This window comes from Nelumbo lutea, chromosome 4, assembly GCF_056320005.1.
Source record: "Nelumbo lutea isolate HS-2025 chromosome 4, American lotus-T2T, whole genome shotgun sequence".
In the NCBI taxonomy this organism is placed as follows: domain Eukaryota; kingdom Viridiplantae; phylum Streptophyta; class Magnoliopsida; order Proteales; family Nelumbonaceae; genus Nelumbo; species Nelumbo lutea.
The window spans coordinates 12507604-12524461 of NC_142687.1; the positions used below are offsets into that span (position 1 = coordinate 12507604).

At 37.1% G+C, this 16858-nt stretch overlaps 1 protein-coding gene across 1 annotated transcript; it reads right to left on the minus strand.

Moving 5' to 3' along the window:
* Positions 1-1531: 1531 nt before the first annotated feature.
* On the minus strand, positions 1532-11513 carry RDR2 (RNA-dependent RNA polymerase 2). Its single transcript, XM_088983281.1, has 4 exons — positions 10867-11513; positions 6031-7934; positions 2931-3081; positions 1532-2798 (listed from the first exon to the last, which is right to left on the minus strand). The coding sequence occupies exons 1-4, from the start codon at positions 11458-11460 to the stop codon at positions 2037-2039; spliced, it is 3411 nt and encodes a 1136-aa protein (XP_088839407.1). The 5' UTR covers positions 11461-11513; the 3' UTR covers positions 1532-2036.
* Between the last annotated feature and the right edge of the window lie 5345 nt (positions 11514-16858).

Genomic DNA, 16858 nt, shown 5'->3' on the forward strand with positions numbered 1-16858 from the left:
TAGGTTCTAAATTGGCAAATTTTGAAAGTTCAGGTACTAAATTATCATGTTTTAAAGTTCAAGGACCAAAGTGGCAATAGGCCCAAAGTATAGTATTAATCGAAAATTTTTCCTAATTCAAAATATCATATTTGCCCTTTTAGACTTCACTGGACAAAATATTCTTTTCAATCTGACTCAAGGAATTCTTTAATTAAAAGTGAAATTCTTTTGGGGTATTTTTATAAATTTTCATCTGAATTGATAGGTATAAGGGTAAAATAGCTACTTTTGAAAAACTAATTCATTAGGCCAATATTTTCCATCGAGAACAATAACCAAAGGGATGCAACTGCAGGTTTTTTCAAAACTACAGGGGATTGTTTTGTGAAAGTGCACCCTCAAGGGGGGGGTGTTTGATAATTGCCAGAAACATTAGTGTCTAGGTAGAACCTGTCTAGAATCAATTATTAATTGGACAAAATCACAGACCCAGAACCATTATGGTTAATAGTTGGGTCTATCAGTCCAGACTTGATTATACTGAAAACTATATTTGTTTATTTAAATAATAACTTAAAAGTTAAATTTTGATAATATAATCTTAATAAAAATAATAAAAAATTATTAAATTATTTATATGTCAATAAATTAAACATCTTTAACTAAATTATCTATCTATCTATCTATCTATATATATATATATATATATATATATTATTTTCTTATAATTTGTATCATATTTTATGTTTGAAATGGTAAATTTGATAGATAATATATATATATATATATATAGGTCTTAGCCAGTTTGGAACAGGTAAGAAATGGAACTCTCCATTGACCAATTTCTTATCAGGACAAAATCATGAAACCAGAACCATTATAATCTGTTCTGTTTGTTTGGGTCCATTGGATAAACCCAACCCATTGACAGCCCTAATTCCAACCAGTCGTGTAAATCATGCCAACATCCCTAGTCTTACACTGAAAATTCAGTCAGTTGGGCTTTGGAATTCCCATGTCTTCTCACTTTAAGCTTTTATGACTACAAATTTTAATTTCTAGCATGCGTTCTGTGGACCCAAAAAGGATTTCTCCGTTTTATTAAAAAAAAAAAAGAGAAAGAAGAGAAAGAATAGTAACGAATAATTCTTCCTCAGCTAGCTAGTTCAGTTCTTGTCAAATTTAGTTGGCCGGGAAACCTGCAAATGCACAAGGCCGCAATGACTTTTTCCTCCTTTCTTCACGTTTCAATATTAGTTAACTACTTAATAAATAAGTGATTATTCCGGTAAGTGCTAATATACTTTTAGTGGAAAAAAAAAAACACTTATTCCAAACAGGGGTAGTACAGATATTTTCAATGCAAGCCAGTATAGGCCAGAAAGGAAATAAACACTTAAAAAAAGTTCAAATTTTAGAGTTTTCAAAATTCGGGCTTATTTTCCTAACACAAATAAGTGTTTATTAGTGTGGTCCGGGTCCATTAAACACTCCCAAACTTAGCCTTATAATATGGGCTGTGCATTGTTTATATTTAGAATGAACTGTCTGGAACAGGCCGAAAAGTAATAAGTTAGGCTCCATTTGGCACATCTTTCCATAGTCTTTTGGCTGTTTACAAGTCCGGCAGACCACGCCATGGTCTTTTTTCATTTGGCTCGTAACAGATCGAGCCGCCAAAAGTCAGTGCATCAAAAAAAACACAAGAAGCCCATTTTGGGCTGATTTCAAGAAGTTTCGAATTAAGCTTTTCGTGTCTTTCTCGCTTTATTCTTGCACGGTAGCCAAACTAATTTCAAGTTGCTCAAATCTTCATGCAAAAGCTCAATGCATCTTTTGATTGTCAGAGCTACCAGATCTTCCCAAAAAGACTTGTCAAACGCCCCTTAATAACCCAGCCCAGAAACTGCCATTCTGCATCATCATGCATTTTCCGGTTCCGTAGGGAAAGGGAAATGTCATAATACCAAAAAGCTTTTAAAACACGCGTTGTTCCCTTTAGATACAGTGTCACTACACCTAAACATTTTCCACAACAGCCAAACTATTCACGCTTAGTTTCTCATCTTCTTAACAGACTTGATGTTCAGTAGAATATCATCTAAGATCCATGGAAAACTCAGACTGTTTATGCCATTATGACAATACTTTGGGTGGTAAGTTACATGATACCATGCGGATGCCATCTTGTGACATTCATGAGACTTGCAGCTACTATGGAACCATCCCTTGGTTTCTTTTTGTAGGTTTCTAACTGCAATCAAAATCCGGTCCTTCATTTCCCCATACCTAATTTTGTCTCTCTGCAAACACAATGATGGGCTTCGCAGATTACCCGTCAGTACCTCATCTTCACTCCTGGCCCCATAATAATTCATTAATGTACTTAATTTCTCAGTGTATAACTTCTTGTGACTTTCTGCAGTTTCTACAAAAGATTCAAACCCTTTCACTTCAAGATCTTTGTCATAAGCAGCTTGAGCAACCTCTTCATTCCAGACAAAGTCAGGCTCTTGATTCTTGGTTGAGTCAATGGTGGACCGGTAGAGTTTACCTAATATACCAGGGGAGGCATACATTGGTCTGTCTCCTCTCTCCATGAAATCTGGATACTCTTTTGGTTTCAGTACCCTTGGCATCTCAGCTGGTGCCCCCGTCTTTGCAAAGTCAACAGCCATGGAGTGGAGGGCTGCCAACTGAAGGCATTTTGGACTCCTTGCTTTACTTGGTTCACGGTCTGCATGAATTACATGTGCAGTCGAAATGACACCAAGGGTATCATTGATCATGTAATTGACAAAATATTTCTGAATCTCCTGCATATTTCAGCAAAGACAAGAATAAGATGAGGCAAAGGCATAAAAAGAACAGTCGCAAGAAATAGAGACGCAAAATGGATCTCAGCCTACGCTACCAATTAATTGAAATTGATGTTATTTCAACATTACCTCTAAGGTTACTTCATGATCCATCAAACGTGATCTTCTCCCAATGTAATCCATTGGGGTATCAGTCTGTGATGGGATGAGATTTTCATCCCAGCAGACAAAGAATAAATCGCCATCAAGATCACCACCAGAACACTCATTTGGATGAGGCCTGCATATGCAAATATCATTGATTAGAAGGAAATAATCTTTAGCAAACCATTTCTTGTCTTTGTATCTTACTTCCAAGTTGTAGGAATAGGATTCACCATACAGTTGAAAGATTGAAAGCATTGCTTAGTAAGGAAGAAAAAATTAAAATAAAATGACCATGTTAAGCTTCCTATACTCTTGATCATTTTTCCTCAATTCCTCAATTAGAATATGGTTAAAAACTGCTCTACCAGAGAGGCCACTCTCAGTCATTATAACAGTAATAAAAAAGTAAAAATGTAGCCTATGCCTGTCATGTGGAGGGATGATACGTTAAGTACAAACTTTTCACCATAAATGGGATCCCATGCCACCTTTTCACTCAACAACATCCCTTTATTTATTGATAAATAATAAAATGGTTATGATAATGATCTTCATCTGTTCCTTTAAGTATCAAATCAAACATTAAGCAACCTATCAGGAAAAAAAAAATCAGACATTAAGCAGGAAATATGTCAAACAATTTGTTAAAAGGCTGTTATTTCTCTTAGTATAGTACCGCAGGAGTACTATTGTAATTTTCTCCTTTTATTTTTTTTATATTCTGTCACCCTAGTATATATACCAAAAGCTGGCGCCACCAGCAGTACTTTTTGGCTCTCAGTTCTCTCTTCTCTCTTCTTCTCTCTCTATTCTCTCTTCCTCTCTTCTTCTCTCCTGCATAACATGGTATCAGAGCGGGACTATCAGATCTGAAAGGAGAGGTCAAGTGAACAGTTTTCTTTGCACCAGGTTTCCAGATCTGCCGCCCTCATCTCTTGTTCAGCTGATTGAAGATCAAGGTTTTCTCACACACTGAAGTAACTTCTCTCCCTCTCCTCTTTTTTTTCTGGTCGTGTGCCAGGGCAGAACCTGTACTAGGCCTGCTGGTTGGATGTGAGGTGATCAGCACCTCTTTCTTTCCTCTTTTGTGGGGTCGACTGACCCCTGTATAAACTGCAGGTCATGAAGGCCTTTTGTGTGCTGCAATAGCAGCTTTTATGGTAGACTGAAGGTCAGAGAGTGACCTGTACTTGATGTAAGCCTGTAACAGCTTTTCCGTTGATGCATAGGTCAAGAGATGACCTGTATGCACTGTGACAGCACCTGTGTTGATTCTGTAGGTCAAGGGATGACCTGTTAGTGCTGTAACAGCACCTGTGTTTTACAGAAAAGAGTTGTGTTTCCGAAGAAAAAAGGGTTTCCTTTCTCCTTTGGTGTTAGACCTTTTTTAAGGTTTTGTACCCACTTTAAGAGTGTTTTGAATCTGTAATAATGAGTGGTGAAGATTCTGTTACATCCAGTGTTTCCTCATTGCAGAATGGAATGAGTGGGGGTGTGGACCTATCCTTTCCCATGGCTGTTATTCCTTCGATGGCTTAAATTATTTAGAGTGGTCAAGGGGGATAAAGCTGTACACCACTGCAAGGGGAAAGATAGGTTATATAAATGGAAGAATCAAATAACCCAATTCTGGGAGTGCTGAATATGATAGATGGAACCATGAAAAGAGTATGGTCATATTCTGGCTTTTAGTGTCTATGCAACCTCAAATAAGAAGGAATTTTATGTGGGCTGAAATAATCACCAAGAGAGGAAGGGAAAATTGTAGCACTGATAGTATATGTTGATGATATAGTTATCACTGGTGATTGGAAGGATGAAATTTAGAAGTTGAAGAATTTTCTTACTACCTAGTTTGAAGTGAAGAATCTAGGTCCTCTAAGGTACTTCCTTGGGATTGAAGTGGCCCGTTCACAAAGGGGTATCTTTATTTCCCAAAGAAAGTATGTCCTAGATCTACTCCAGGATACAGGAAAATTGGGAGTGAAGCCAGTTGATTCCCCTATTGATCCTAACCACAAACTAGGTGACTGTCAAGGTGAACCCATCAAGGATGTGAAACAGTTCTAGAGACTTATAGGAAGATTGTTATATCTTTCTATGACTCGACCAGACATAGCTTATGCAGTGGGTGTTCTTAGCCGGTTCATGGGTATCATTCTTTTTTTGATAATTTCATCATGGGTATCATGTTAATGATCAATAAAAAACAAAACGTAGAAGCTGAAGTCAGTATCCTAATTTAGTTTCAGAAAAAAGAGTCAAGCCCATACATATTGGAATAAACCCAACAGTGTGATCAGTACGAGATATCAAAATCCAGGGACAGGTTACACATGGATGAAACAAAGATTTGACCATGGTTTTCGAACCATCGTTGACCTAGACAGTTGGATTGTTTGGCCTGGAAACTGGTCAGCATACCGTTTTAAATTTTATCCGAAACCATTTTTTACCCAAAAACTGTTGACTTGGTCAGCGACCCGCTTGACCCGGGCAATCGAACCATTGACCCATTCGACTTGAAAAACGGTTTTTGAGCAATTATTTTTATTTTTTTAATTTTTAAATTTTTTAAATTGTCATGGGTCAATCCATTTGGACTGAATGGTTGAATCACTGACCTGGAAACTGGTAGTCAAAGCGGTTCCAGTTATAGGTTGGTTTTTAAAACATTGGATTTAACTCTTATGTAACAGTTTACTGATAAAAATAAAAAAAAAATAAATAAAAATAAAAACCTCTTATGTAAAAATTGTGGTTCCAGTCCCAAGCTGTAACAGTGTTATCACTGTACCTATGATGCTTATGTTTAATCAGCTAAGCCACCAAAGAGATCTCATTTTAGGAAAACTATCTTTTTCACTAAACATCTAATCTTTCTATGTGGTAACATCATCTGACCTTATCACCTTGGGGATTGAAGATCTCTTAAGTCGCATGCTTAATATTGGCTATAAGTTGATCATTTAAGCCAATATAAGAATGCAGCAATGTTATTTATTTATTTATTTGCTCCATAGGCAAGTTCTGCCATACAAGGCAGGTCGTTCATAGGATAATAATAAGAAGAAGAACATACCTTTCTCCTTTTTGAGGGAAAACAAGGCAATCAACTAATCCCTTTTCCTCTAATGCTGGTTCATAGATAGCATCAAGCACTCTGATATCACCAGGATGGAGACAAGGGTTTTTTGTGATGACCACCTTTCCTATTACTATTGATGTTGTCTCATCCACTTGGTGAAAGAAACTCTGATCATCATGACATTGCTCGGCCTTTGTCATGGTTACTCGAATAAAAACTTGACCATAGTTTAAAATGCCAGTCTCATCCAAGCATCCTAATAGTACACGGCCCTTTGGAACCAATATTCGGCATTTACTTCTTATATCAGACAACTGATGCTCCCGATGTGCTCTAAGAATCATTGACAGGTAAGGCTCCATACCTGGTTGATAACCATGCAGCAACATCTTTACTAGAACAGTCTTAGCATCTCCAGCTGTGCACTCCAAAACATCCAATGCAGCCTCTCTATTTGTTAACATTTTGTCTAGAAGGCTAATTTGTTTGCATTGCAGCATTTCAAACTTCTCATCTTCCACTCCCAATGTAGACAACAGGGAAACAATCTCCCGGTTCAAGTAGCAAGGCATGGACTCGCTCCATTTTGTGACATTAAGTGTTCTGTCATTAGAATCAAATTTTAGCATGCTTGGACGCAAAGATAGCTTGCAGAAAGAATTCCGATCAACAGCTATAACACCTTTATAGCCACCATACCGGATTTGGAAAGCAGAGGGAGTTTGACTCAGTCCACATTTCTGAGTAACTTCTCTGGCAAAAGATTGGGAAATTTTTCCAATGCCATCTGAGAAGCAATATTGGATACCATCTCTTGTAATTTCAACATCTGGAATGATCTCAACATGGTGTGCCTGGACTTTAGATGTTTCCACAGAAGAACTGAACAATTGACCCATTCTTGCAGCACATTTGGACACACTGCGGATCTTATTAAAAGAGCCCATCCATTCCCTAATGTTTTCTGCTTTCACAGTTTCGTTAGAAGCAAACATCCAAACTGAATTTGATCGGAGTTGGCTTGCTGAGAAGGCTAAGAATTCAAATCTCTTAGCCCCAATCTTAATCCCATCTCGAAGAATAGACAGTATTCGATAGTATATTCTAGTTCTATATGGCTTTGAAAAAATACCTTCCTCTATACTTGTTGAAAGGGCATCAGAGTGAAGCTTGGTCCAATCTTCTTCAACAAAAGAGACTCTTATAAAGTCAGAAGAATATGCAGCATAGTGCCGCACAACACAATTTGATTTTTCAAGCTCAGGACCCAAGCAGTAAATTTTTGTAGGGGTAACAAGTACTCGGTGGCAACTCATTAAGTTGTCTTCCCTTAACCCTCTTTGAGATGATGAGAGCAGACTTTTCTGATTTCTTAAGAGGCTACTTAGCTGTCTCTGAATAATTGGTAGTGGATCATAACAAGTGGACTTCATCTTGTGCAACTGCAAAAGAAATCCATTAGCAGTATCTACACTTAAACAGCATAGAATCTCAATCAGATCATCAGACTTTACTGCCCTCAAGCTAACTTTTTGAGTATGAACCAGGGAATTGAGCTGGTAAAGGATCTCATATGCCAATGTAGAATCTAATCCGGAATTTATGAGTGGTACTAACTCAGATTCACAACAGAACTGTTCCTCTTTTTCAACAATTAGATCACCTAACTCTTCTTTATAATATGGGAAACTTCTTAAAATATCTGAACTTAATAATGCCTCTTCAAGTTCCCAACAAAATGAAGATGACCACCCAATGGAATTTGACTCCGAAAAATCAGTTGTGCGAACCCAAAGAAACTCTACATCTTCCTTGCAAACATGGTACCGATCAGTGCTAAATTTTGAAGCAACAGTTGATCCAGAAATTTTCTGGTAGATCTTTGGTGCATACCTAAGCTGAAAATTACAGTTTTAAGGGGTCAGTCAATAACAAAGAAATTTCACACAAAATCATGATATGAGGCCAGAGGTGGATGTGAGAACGATTGCAAATAGCCTCTAGAGAAGGTCATCTATACTACAACCATGATTTGCAGAAACCCAGAGGTGGATGCATATTGTGTCTAAATGGGTTCCCTAAGGTTCTCCTTCTTCTACAATATATAGTCCTAAAAATTTCAAAAGTCAAATAAATCTTTAGGGTGTCTCTTTATCAATATTAATGGTTTTACTTTTCAGCCCTACTTTCCTGAGGCAACAAAAAAAAGGGGAAAGTGTTTATGTAAGGCAGCAAGAGCTGCTGTGGTGTGGACTATATGGGAGGAAAGAAATCAAAGAATTTTCTTTGAAAAAAGCAAATCAAAGGAGGAAGCCATTGATGCCATAAAAATCAGAGCTGCACATTGGGTGATAACCATGGAACTATTCAAGAACATCTCCACAAATGACATTCTCAGGAACTGGACTGAAGTGGCACAAACAGATGTGCCAAAAGAAATTGTGAGAGTAGAGTAGAGACACCTGCACTAAATAAACTAAAACTAAACTTTGATGGGAGTTCCTTTGGCAACCCGGGAAGGGCAAGTATAGGGGGTGTGTTTAGAAATCATCAAGGAGAAGTTGTGGCATTATTCTCAGGACCAATAAGTATTGGTGACTCAATTCAGGCTGAAACTATGGCTCTCCTACAAGGCTTAAAACTGGCTGAGCAGATTGGAGCAATAGATTTAGAAATTGAAGGAGACTCACAACGGGCCATTTCTTGGGCAAAGCAAATCACTGCAGCACCTTGGAAGCTCAAATTTATCTTTAGGGAAATTGACCTTCTTGCAAGGAGGTTCAATTCTCAGTTTGGTTGGGTGAGAAGGACAGCAAATAGTTTGGTAGATGCCCTAGCAAAACAGGGAGCAGATAGACCTACTTTGTTCTGGGCAGTGCTGTAATTGTTTGTAGTTTGGGTCAATGAGGTGCTGATACCTATCTCTTGTACCTTAATATTATCTTTGAAATTAATAAAAGTCTTATTTTCTGATAAAAAAACAAAAATAACTGCCATTTCAGAAAAACAATTGCCTATGGAATTAGATATGCTATCTCAACAAGGCGGGAAGGTTGGCCTTGAGGAGAATTAGGATAATTGGCAAGGTGGTTGGGGGGTGGGGGAAGAGAACCCTCATTTTTCATTTTTTCCTCCATCCAATCTCTCTTAATATCTCTGCACCATAAGCAAAATGATTGCTACTTAATATTGCATATTATACATGCCATCTTCCTTTTTCTCATTATGAGCTTAGCTTAGATCTTTTATTGATTTATTGATGAATAAAAGAAATAAGGGTATTGATTTTGGTACACTATAAACCAGGTGCATCCCTAGTGGAAGGACAAAGAAATCATTGAATGCAATGATAAAAGCTAAAATGTGAAGGTGTTTTTTTCTTTTGAAGTATGTACGTTTTTGTCTCACGCTTAGACCCCTTTATCAAAAAAGGAATATGCCCAATAACTCCTCCAAAAGAAACTATCAAATAATTTACAATGAAACAGTTCACTGTTTCTATGAAAATCTAAACACAACTTTGACGGATGTTTTATACATGCATACCCCTCCCCCCCCCCCCCCCCCCACTTAGCAAAAAAATGCCAGAGATTAGATCTGTATCCAGGCCATCATATTACAGATTGATGGGGCTAGCATTGGGCAAGGTCTTACTTTAGTACTAATTAGGGATTTTGTCATTCGTGGTCTTTGAACTAACCTGGTTTGTTAGGGACAGCCTTCTAAATTTTGCTCTCTTTGTTTGTTTGTTCCACATAGTACAGATTTTTTTCTTGGTTTGCTCTTTTTGCATCAACAAGTATGAGCTGGCTAAATATCAATAATATGTTTCACTTCATTTAGCCTAACTTAAAAGATTTTAAAACCAAAAGCAATTACTTGGCATCTGACTGTAACTTGGGTTCTACACTTGGGTGCCCATTTGAAGACTGATCAACAATAGGAGTTTTCACCCTTCACAATAGAAGTGAATAATATAGAAATACCAAGCTTGCATTTCTTTGAAATTCTCCATCCTTTAAAGTTTCTGCACATTAAGAAACAACTTCTGAATCGGTTTGCAATGAACCAGTTAGAATTGGAGCTCTTTGCAGAGACCTCTTTACTCAAAACAAATGCCACTGTCATGCTAAACTTCATGCTTTGAGTAAAACTTGCCTTCTTCTCTTGAAAGATCTCCATCTTTCCTCTCATTTACAGGAAGCAAGTCAAAATACTGTCTTATCTCCATTCTTCAATTCCAGAAATAAGCAAGTGTAAACTTCCCCAGCAAACTCTTAACATAAACTGTGTAAAGTAATTAGCAAAAGTTTCAAGCTAAATAGTACAGCTTATAATGAAAAGGCAGAAATGTAACAATATCCTTACTGATAAAACGGTTTTAGCAATATCTATTCAACTGGTATTTTCTAGTCACTTTGTAAATCCAAAAAGTTAGGCACCCTCATCCCTTGCTAACTAGTTGGTCAATTATAAACTAAAAAGCAACAAAAAATGAAAAATTGATATGGTAGTGAAGAGCCAAAGAGTTGTTAATACTGATATTTGATTGCTCATTTGTGAAACTAAGCAAAATATTAGTCTTCTTTCCTTAGAGGAAAACAAAAACATTTACATATGCAGATAAGTTAGCTACATTGAACAAGGAATGGTACGCTCTATAAGATTGGCATAAAGTATGCAATTAAAGAGTCAAAAGTAATGAAGTTACTTAAACGAGTAAAAGATTGTTTCTTGACAAATTATTAACTGGCAACAGACACTGTAATAGAATCCCATAAGTTTCATATGAAACACACCCAGAAGAAAATGAAAATGAGACAAACATACCCTCAAAAGAAGGGCATTTGACTGCCTTCCTCTCAGACGGTACCCTGAAGCCGTAAAAACGTCGCTGAAGTTGATCTCCAACTTAAAACACTCCTTGCCTTTAAACACAAAAAACTCAACCCTTTTCCTCTCGGGCATAATGTTGGCTTTGACGCCTTTCCACGACTCAAGAACACTCAGATGATCCACTCCAACCAAGAAACCCACGTGTAAAACCCCTCTGTCGACCCGATTCCTAGCCTCGACCGGTCGAACAATGATATCTTCGAATGACGGGGAGATGACTAGGACGCTACCTCGGAAAACGAGTTTTCTTTGTTCAGAGAGGAGACTCACGGTATTTGCTGCATCAATAGTCTCGAATTGAACTCGACCCAGCCCTTTCGACTTCCAGTTCTTATGCTCCGTCGCGATTTCACAGGCGAATACAGAGCCTTTGCCGAGTTTGGCCTCGAAGAAGTCGACGAGCTCTTGAGCAATGGCTGTCAACGGAATGTTGGAGACTCTCACCGTGGTTTTGCCTACAGCCATGGTACAGTACACATAGACAGACGGACAGAGGGGCCTTTCGCGGTTTGCGGTTTTGAGTGGCATTACTTATATATACCCTGTGGTTTGAAAAAACTTCTTACATAAACTTTAGGGTCTGTTTGATTGCTGAGAAAATTGGACTGATGAGAAATATTGGAATGAGAAAAGGAAAATTGGTACATTATACATAGACAGACGGATAGAAGGGGCCTTTCGTGGTTTGCGGTTTTGAGTGGCATTACTTATATATACCCTGTGGTTTGAAAAAACTTTTTATATAAACCTTAGGGTCTGTTTGATTGCTGAGAAAATTAGACTGAGAAAGGATGAGATGAAAAAAGGAAAATTTATTTTCTTAGTTAGATATAATGTGTTTGTTTGCTGAGAAAATTTTTGTGAGAAAATCTACTTTCTAGTGTTTGTTTTGCAAGAAAATTTTTTGAGCTGATTGTCGCCAGCAATAAGAGACAGAACTTCGGATCGTCACCAGCAGGATTGTATCCAGAAATCCGAAATTGCTAGAGATTTCAACTGTCCTGAGATGAACGGCAACCATTGAGACACGAAATTAACCGTCATGAGGTAGAGATCGTTGGATTCGTCGTCGGCGTCGTCGTCGGGTATCCCCGAAATGGTTTTTCAACGCCAATGGACTACCTAGAGACATAACAGGAAAAAAATAAAAAGCCAAATGGAATTATGGAATCAATTGACATGTACAAAGGGGAAAAATCATGTAATGTTGTAGCAGCCTAGCAGGAGAAAAGATAGGCATATGTCTAATTTCAAATAATGAGAAATAGAGATGAAAAAGAAAGAAATGTTGACTAAATGTTTCTTTCAAGGAGAAGATCAGCTAGTTGCATCATATACTATCCTAGAGTACCAACGGTAAATGAAATTCAGGAGAACTTTGTCAAAAAGCAAGCAATCCACCACAAAGGAAATGTGTATAATAGTCAAAGTTTTACAAATCAAAATGAATCAATTATATAATCCAAGATCACAAATACCAAGTAGGAAAAAGTGAAAAAAAAATTACATACTCTGTTCCTTAAAAAATCCTTCTTGTTCTTTTTTCTTTTGCTTACTCTGTTAAAATCTCAATATAAAAACTCACTCTTCATTGAAAATAGAAAAAAGTTAGAGTTAAATCAAATTTCACAAGGAAAAGTATAAAGAACAAAGTTTTAAGCCATCATCACCTACAACATTAATGAAAAACAAGAATAACAGATTAATGAATGTGAGAACTGAGTTCCGATATTTTCACGAAAGAAATAAAATTTTCTATAAGAACTTTACTATGAAAAAATTATAGATGAACTAAATTGATGAAAACTTATCATCATTAGGCACATTGCAGCATTGCAAACAAATGGCTGGTCTTGATATCAATTGGGAGAGGACCAGCATAATAATAAAATAAAATTTCCTACTTACATGTATTTTAAACCACATACAGATAAATATCCTTAAATGAAAGTAAATAAACAGAACATACTCCTGATTTGTTAATGTTGAAAATCAAATAACCTTTTGACAATGAGGATTATTAACTCTAAATGAGAAGGAAGTAATTGATTCTTCAAAGTTAATAATGAGAAAGCAATACTCTATTTGCAACAGAACAAACATAAGATAACAGATTGCCAACAGTAAGGAGAGAATGCTTGAAGAACATAAACAGCATCAGCAACATTTTAGCCTTTTCTTTATGGTAGAACAATGACCTGAACCAACTGTGGACCAGCTAACTTCAAAAATGTAGCATTTGTCTGTGCTGCACATGCACGAGTCAATTAAGTATGACAATGTAGATCCATGAAGCTCAAGTAAATGGCATATGAAATTTGAAGAAAAATATCAACATAACTGAAAGCAAATTCTATTATAAATACAAGAACCCAACAAAATAAATGCTAGAACCATCTTTCCAAAAAAGCCAAGACCCATACATTTGACCCACAATGTCATGAAATAGCATACTATAATTCTATTCCCAGGGACTTCAGTCTAAAGACTATGAGAAGATGCATTTTTGACAAAGTAGCGACATTGGCATCATAAAGGGACTGATAGTTTGATGATAGAACTGCTATACAACCATAGATGTTAGATCCTATACCTAATGTTATTTTTAAGGATTTTACCATGTATTTGCATTGGAGTGTTGGGATATATTTATCTGGATACTAGTGCGAACTGCCCCCATTGAGTTGGGATGTATTTATTTGGATACTATTGCGAACTGGCCCCATTTTCATGTATTAACAGGGAATTTGCCATATCCTTTTTATTTGATCCACTAGATCAAACTAGCGGTTTCTGATTGTTTAATGAGTCCGTTTAATACAATTTGTATTGCTACCAATTTTGTATTGCTACCAAACTAGCGGGTTCTTCATTCATTTTAAAACTTTTAGCAAGATGAAGTGAAAGTGTGACTCAAGGTTTCCGTTTACCCAATTATCAAATCATAGGTCAATATGAAAATCTTAAATAGGAGACCTTGGCCATTATAGGCACATCGAATAGAAACCAAAGCAACAATGAGGAGAAATGCCACCAAAACTGGATCTAATTTACGAAGCAAGCCCAAAAGAAAAATGCTTATGTAGAGATAGAAAGTCACCTCAACAATGTTACCGACTAGGTAGGGGAGTTGTTTGTTGAGTTTGATCTTCTACTGGTTCTCTTTGATCTTCTCCTTCACAGATTCTAACTCCATATTCGTTCTCTGCAGCTCTTCCTTCGGTAATCAAAGAACATAAAGATAAAATCAGCAAGGAAAAAAACCCTTAAATCCCTGGAAACCAAAACCAGGAGGTAATCAGAAAACTTCCCCACTTTGAGAACTCGAATTTCGTTGTCGAAAAGACGAGATGCCCTAACGATTGTCCAACGACATGGAAGCTAGTTGGTCATCTTCAAAACCGCTGTCTTCGACCATTGTGGCAGCCATTGAGAAAATAGACGATAGAAGGAAGGCCTCGGGGTTGCAGAGAGAAAGAGAGGAGTCCAAACTTCCAAAGAGTCGAAGTGTTGGCGCTTCCGGTGGTGATGCTCAGTAGCAGTCTCCTCCGCTAAGGAGTAGGCGAATGAGCGAACAGAGATGAGGTTATGGTTGGGATGCTGGAGGAGGATGTGGCGATGATTGGCGGTGGTGGAAGTGCTGATAACAGGAAGAAATGGTTAGTGGTGGAGAGAGAGAGAGATGAGATTATCAACTTTTGCTCTAACAAAGCCCGAGTAATTTTCTTAGCGTTTTCTTTTCTCACTGGGGTCGCATTGTTTTGGTGCGACCCCGCTCACTTAATTTTGGGATCCCACATCCATCTTGTTTCTCATCCCGAAACACTGTTTACCAGTAACCAAACACAAGAAATGAAGAACAATTCAAGAATATTCTCTTTTTTCATTCCTTTCTCAGCAATCAAACAGACCCTTAGAGTTTCAAAAACTAGCCCTTTCAAACGTTGACTCTAACAGATAAAATTTAAAAGACAAAAAAGTCCTTAAATAATCATTAAATTTTCAAAATATGCCCTTCTCTCTTTTCTTCCTCCTCTTCTTCTTCTTCTTCTTTCTCCCTTTCTCTCTTCTCCGCCGCTGCAAACACCACTTAAGGACAGAGCGATGCCACTTTCAAACTACATGTGCACTATGCTAATTGATCATCACTTTAACGAAAAACAGAATAAAGCAAAATTTACCATCCTCTCTAGGGAATGGTCTATCTTCTTGCTCCGGTGAAAATTTATACACGGATTAATAGATCTCCTTAAAAAGTATATGTTAAGGGTAAATCCATGGTGTTGAAAAGGCAACAACTTATTAATATTTACCAACATTTTCGTGTTTTATGATAAAACGTAATCACTTGAGAAAGGAAAAAAGGGGAGTCTTATTTTGTATAATTTTTTTTTTTTCATTTCTCCTATATTTTCTGGGATAAAGGCCTTTTCTCTCTTTCTCCACATTCTCCGCCATTAACAAGCTCCATTGCGGACGTCAATCATTTCCCTGTCAACCTTGACCTGAAATTTCATGGTTAAACTTGAGTGCTTAAAATCTAGCATAAACTCTGCATCTAACTATCTATCTACTTGCAAAAGGGGAAACTGACTCTCACAATAAAGAGGTTTATGTAACAGTGCAGATTCTCCTAACGCTAGATGGACGCAAGCATAAACCTCTGTATCTGCACTTTAGACATGAAACAGGCGTAATATGGAGGCAGAGACCTCTGCATAAACTCTCCGTATCCACACTTTATAAGCATTAATATTTCTTTCCTTCAACTTGCCAGTCCTCAGCATTAATGTCTCTTTCTCCACGCACGAAAACCCAATGGGACTTTTCATCTTCGAGGTGAACTAAGCAACAACCAACCCCAAAACTCAAAGAAGACTAGGAGAGAGAGAGAGAGAGAGAGAGAGAATAGGACGATGAAGAGAAAACGGAGAGGAAGGAAAGATGATGAGGGGTAAAAGAGAAACGGTTCTTCTAAACCCCTTATCCAATCCGAAAAATCCGACAAAATATGATCGGGTTCAAATTCCGATCAAATCATAATCCATTCAGTTTACAATGTCCTATTTATGTTATATTAGAGGGACCGGTGCTACGCAGGGCTTTGTTAAAAGAAGTTGAGTAGGCTTTCAACTTCAAGTTAGGCTTAGGTCAAAAAACTCAAACCTAATTTAAATTCAGGTTGGGCTTGGGTTGAGGCTTTAGGTAGGCTGAGTCCAATTCGATTAATTTGGATCCACCCAACATTTTGTAATATACATATCTATATATTACCAATATACTCTATCTAAAATTTGGGCTATAAATCTCAACACATACAATCGCAACCCAACTTAAGACGTTGGATTAAAGCTTAGATTAGGCCTAAGTTGGTAAGAGAAAAATTACTGTTAATTTTCAAAAATTATTGATAATTTACTAACCCAGGCCCAAGCTTATCAACTTAGGCCCAATCTCAGCTTAAAATAATAGGGTTGGACTTGGGCTTAGGCATATTGAGTTTTATATCTAAATTTCCAAGTAGAACATATTGATAATATGTAGATATGCATATCATAAAATGTTGGCACAAGCTCAAATTGGGTTGGGTCGAACTTAAACTATCTAAGGCCTCAACCCAAACCCAACCTAAGTTTAGGTTAGCTTAAGTTTTTTGGCCTAAACTCAGCTTGAAGTTCAAAAACTCAACGTCCAACTTGTATGAAAGCTTGGGTTGAACTAGGTCGGGTTCAAGTTAGACCACACAACCCAAGATACACCCTTAGCTCTTTTTGCCTCAAATTTTTTTAACAAAAACTTGTGCATTGCAAGGTCCTCGCTAATAATTAATAGCACTAATTTTCATTTATGGTATTTTTTTTAATTATTCACAAACATAGTTAATCACTATATTTTAAATTTGTTGAGTTGGGCCTATTTGTTTTTA

Coding starts and splice junctions, on each gene's coding strand:
- RDR2 (XM_088983281.1), bottom strand. CDS start 11,460: ATGCCACTCAAAACCGCAAACCGCGAAAGGCCCCTCTGTCCGTCTGTC. Junction 7,935..10,866: donor CAAATGCCCTTCTTTTGAGG/GTATGTTTGTCT, acceptor TGTAATTTTCAG/CTTAGGTATGCACCAAAGAT. Junction 2,799..2,930: donor ATCATGAAGTAACCTTAGAG/GTAATGTTGAAA, acceptor TGAAATATGCAG/GAGATTCAGAAATATTTTGT.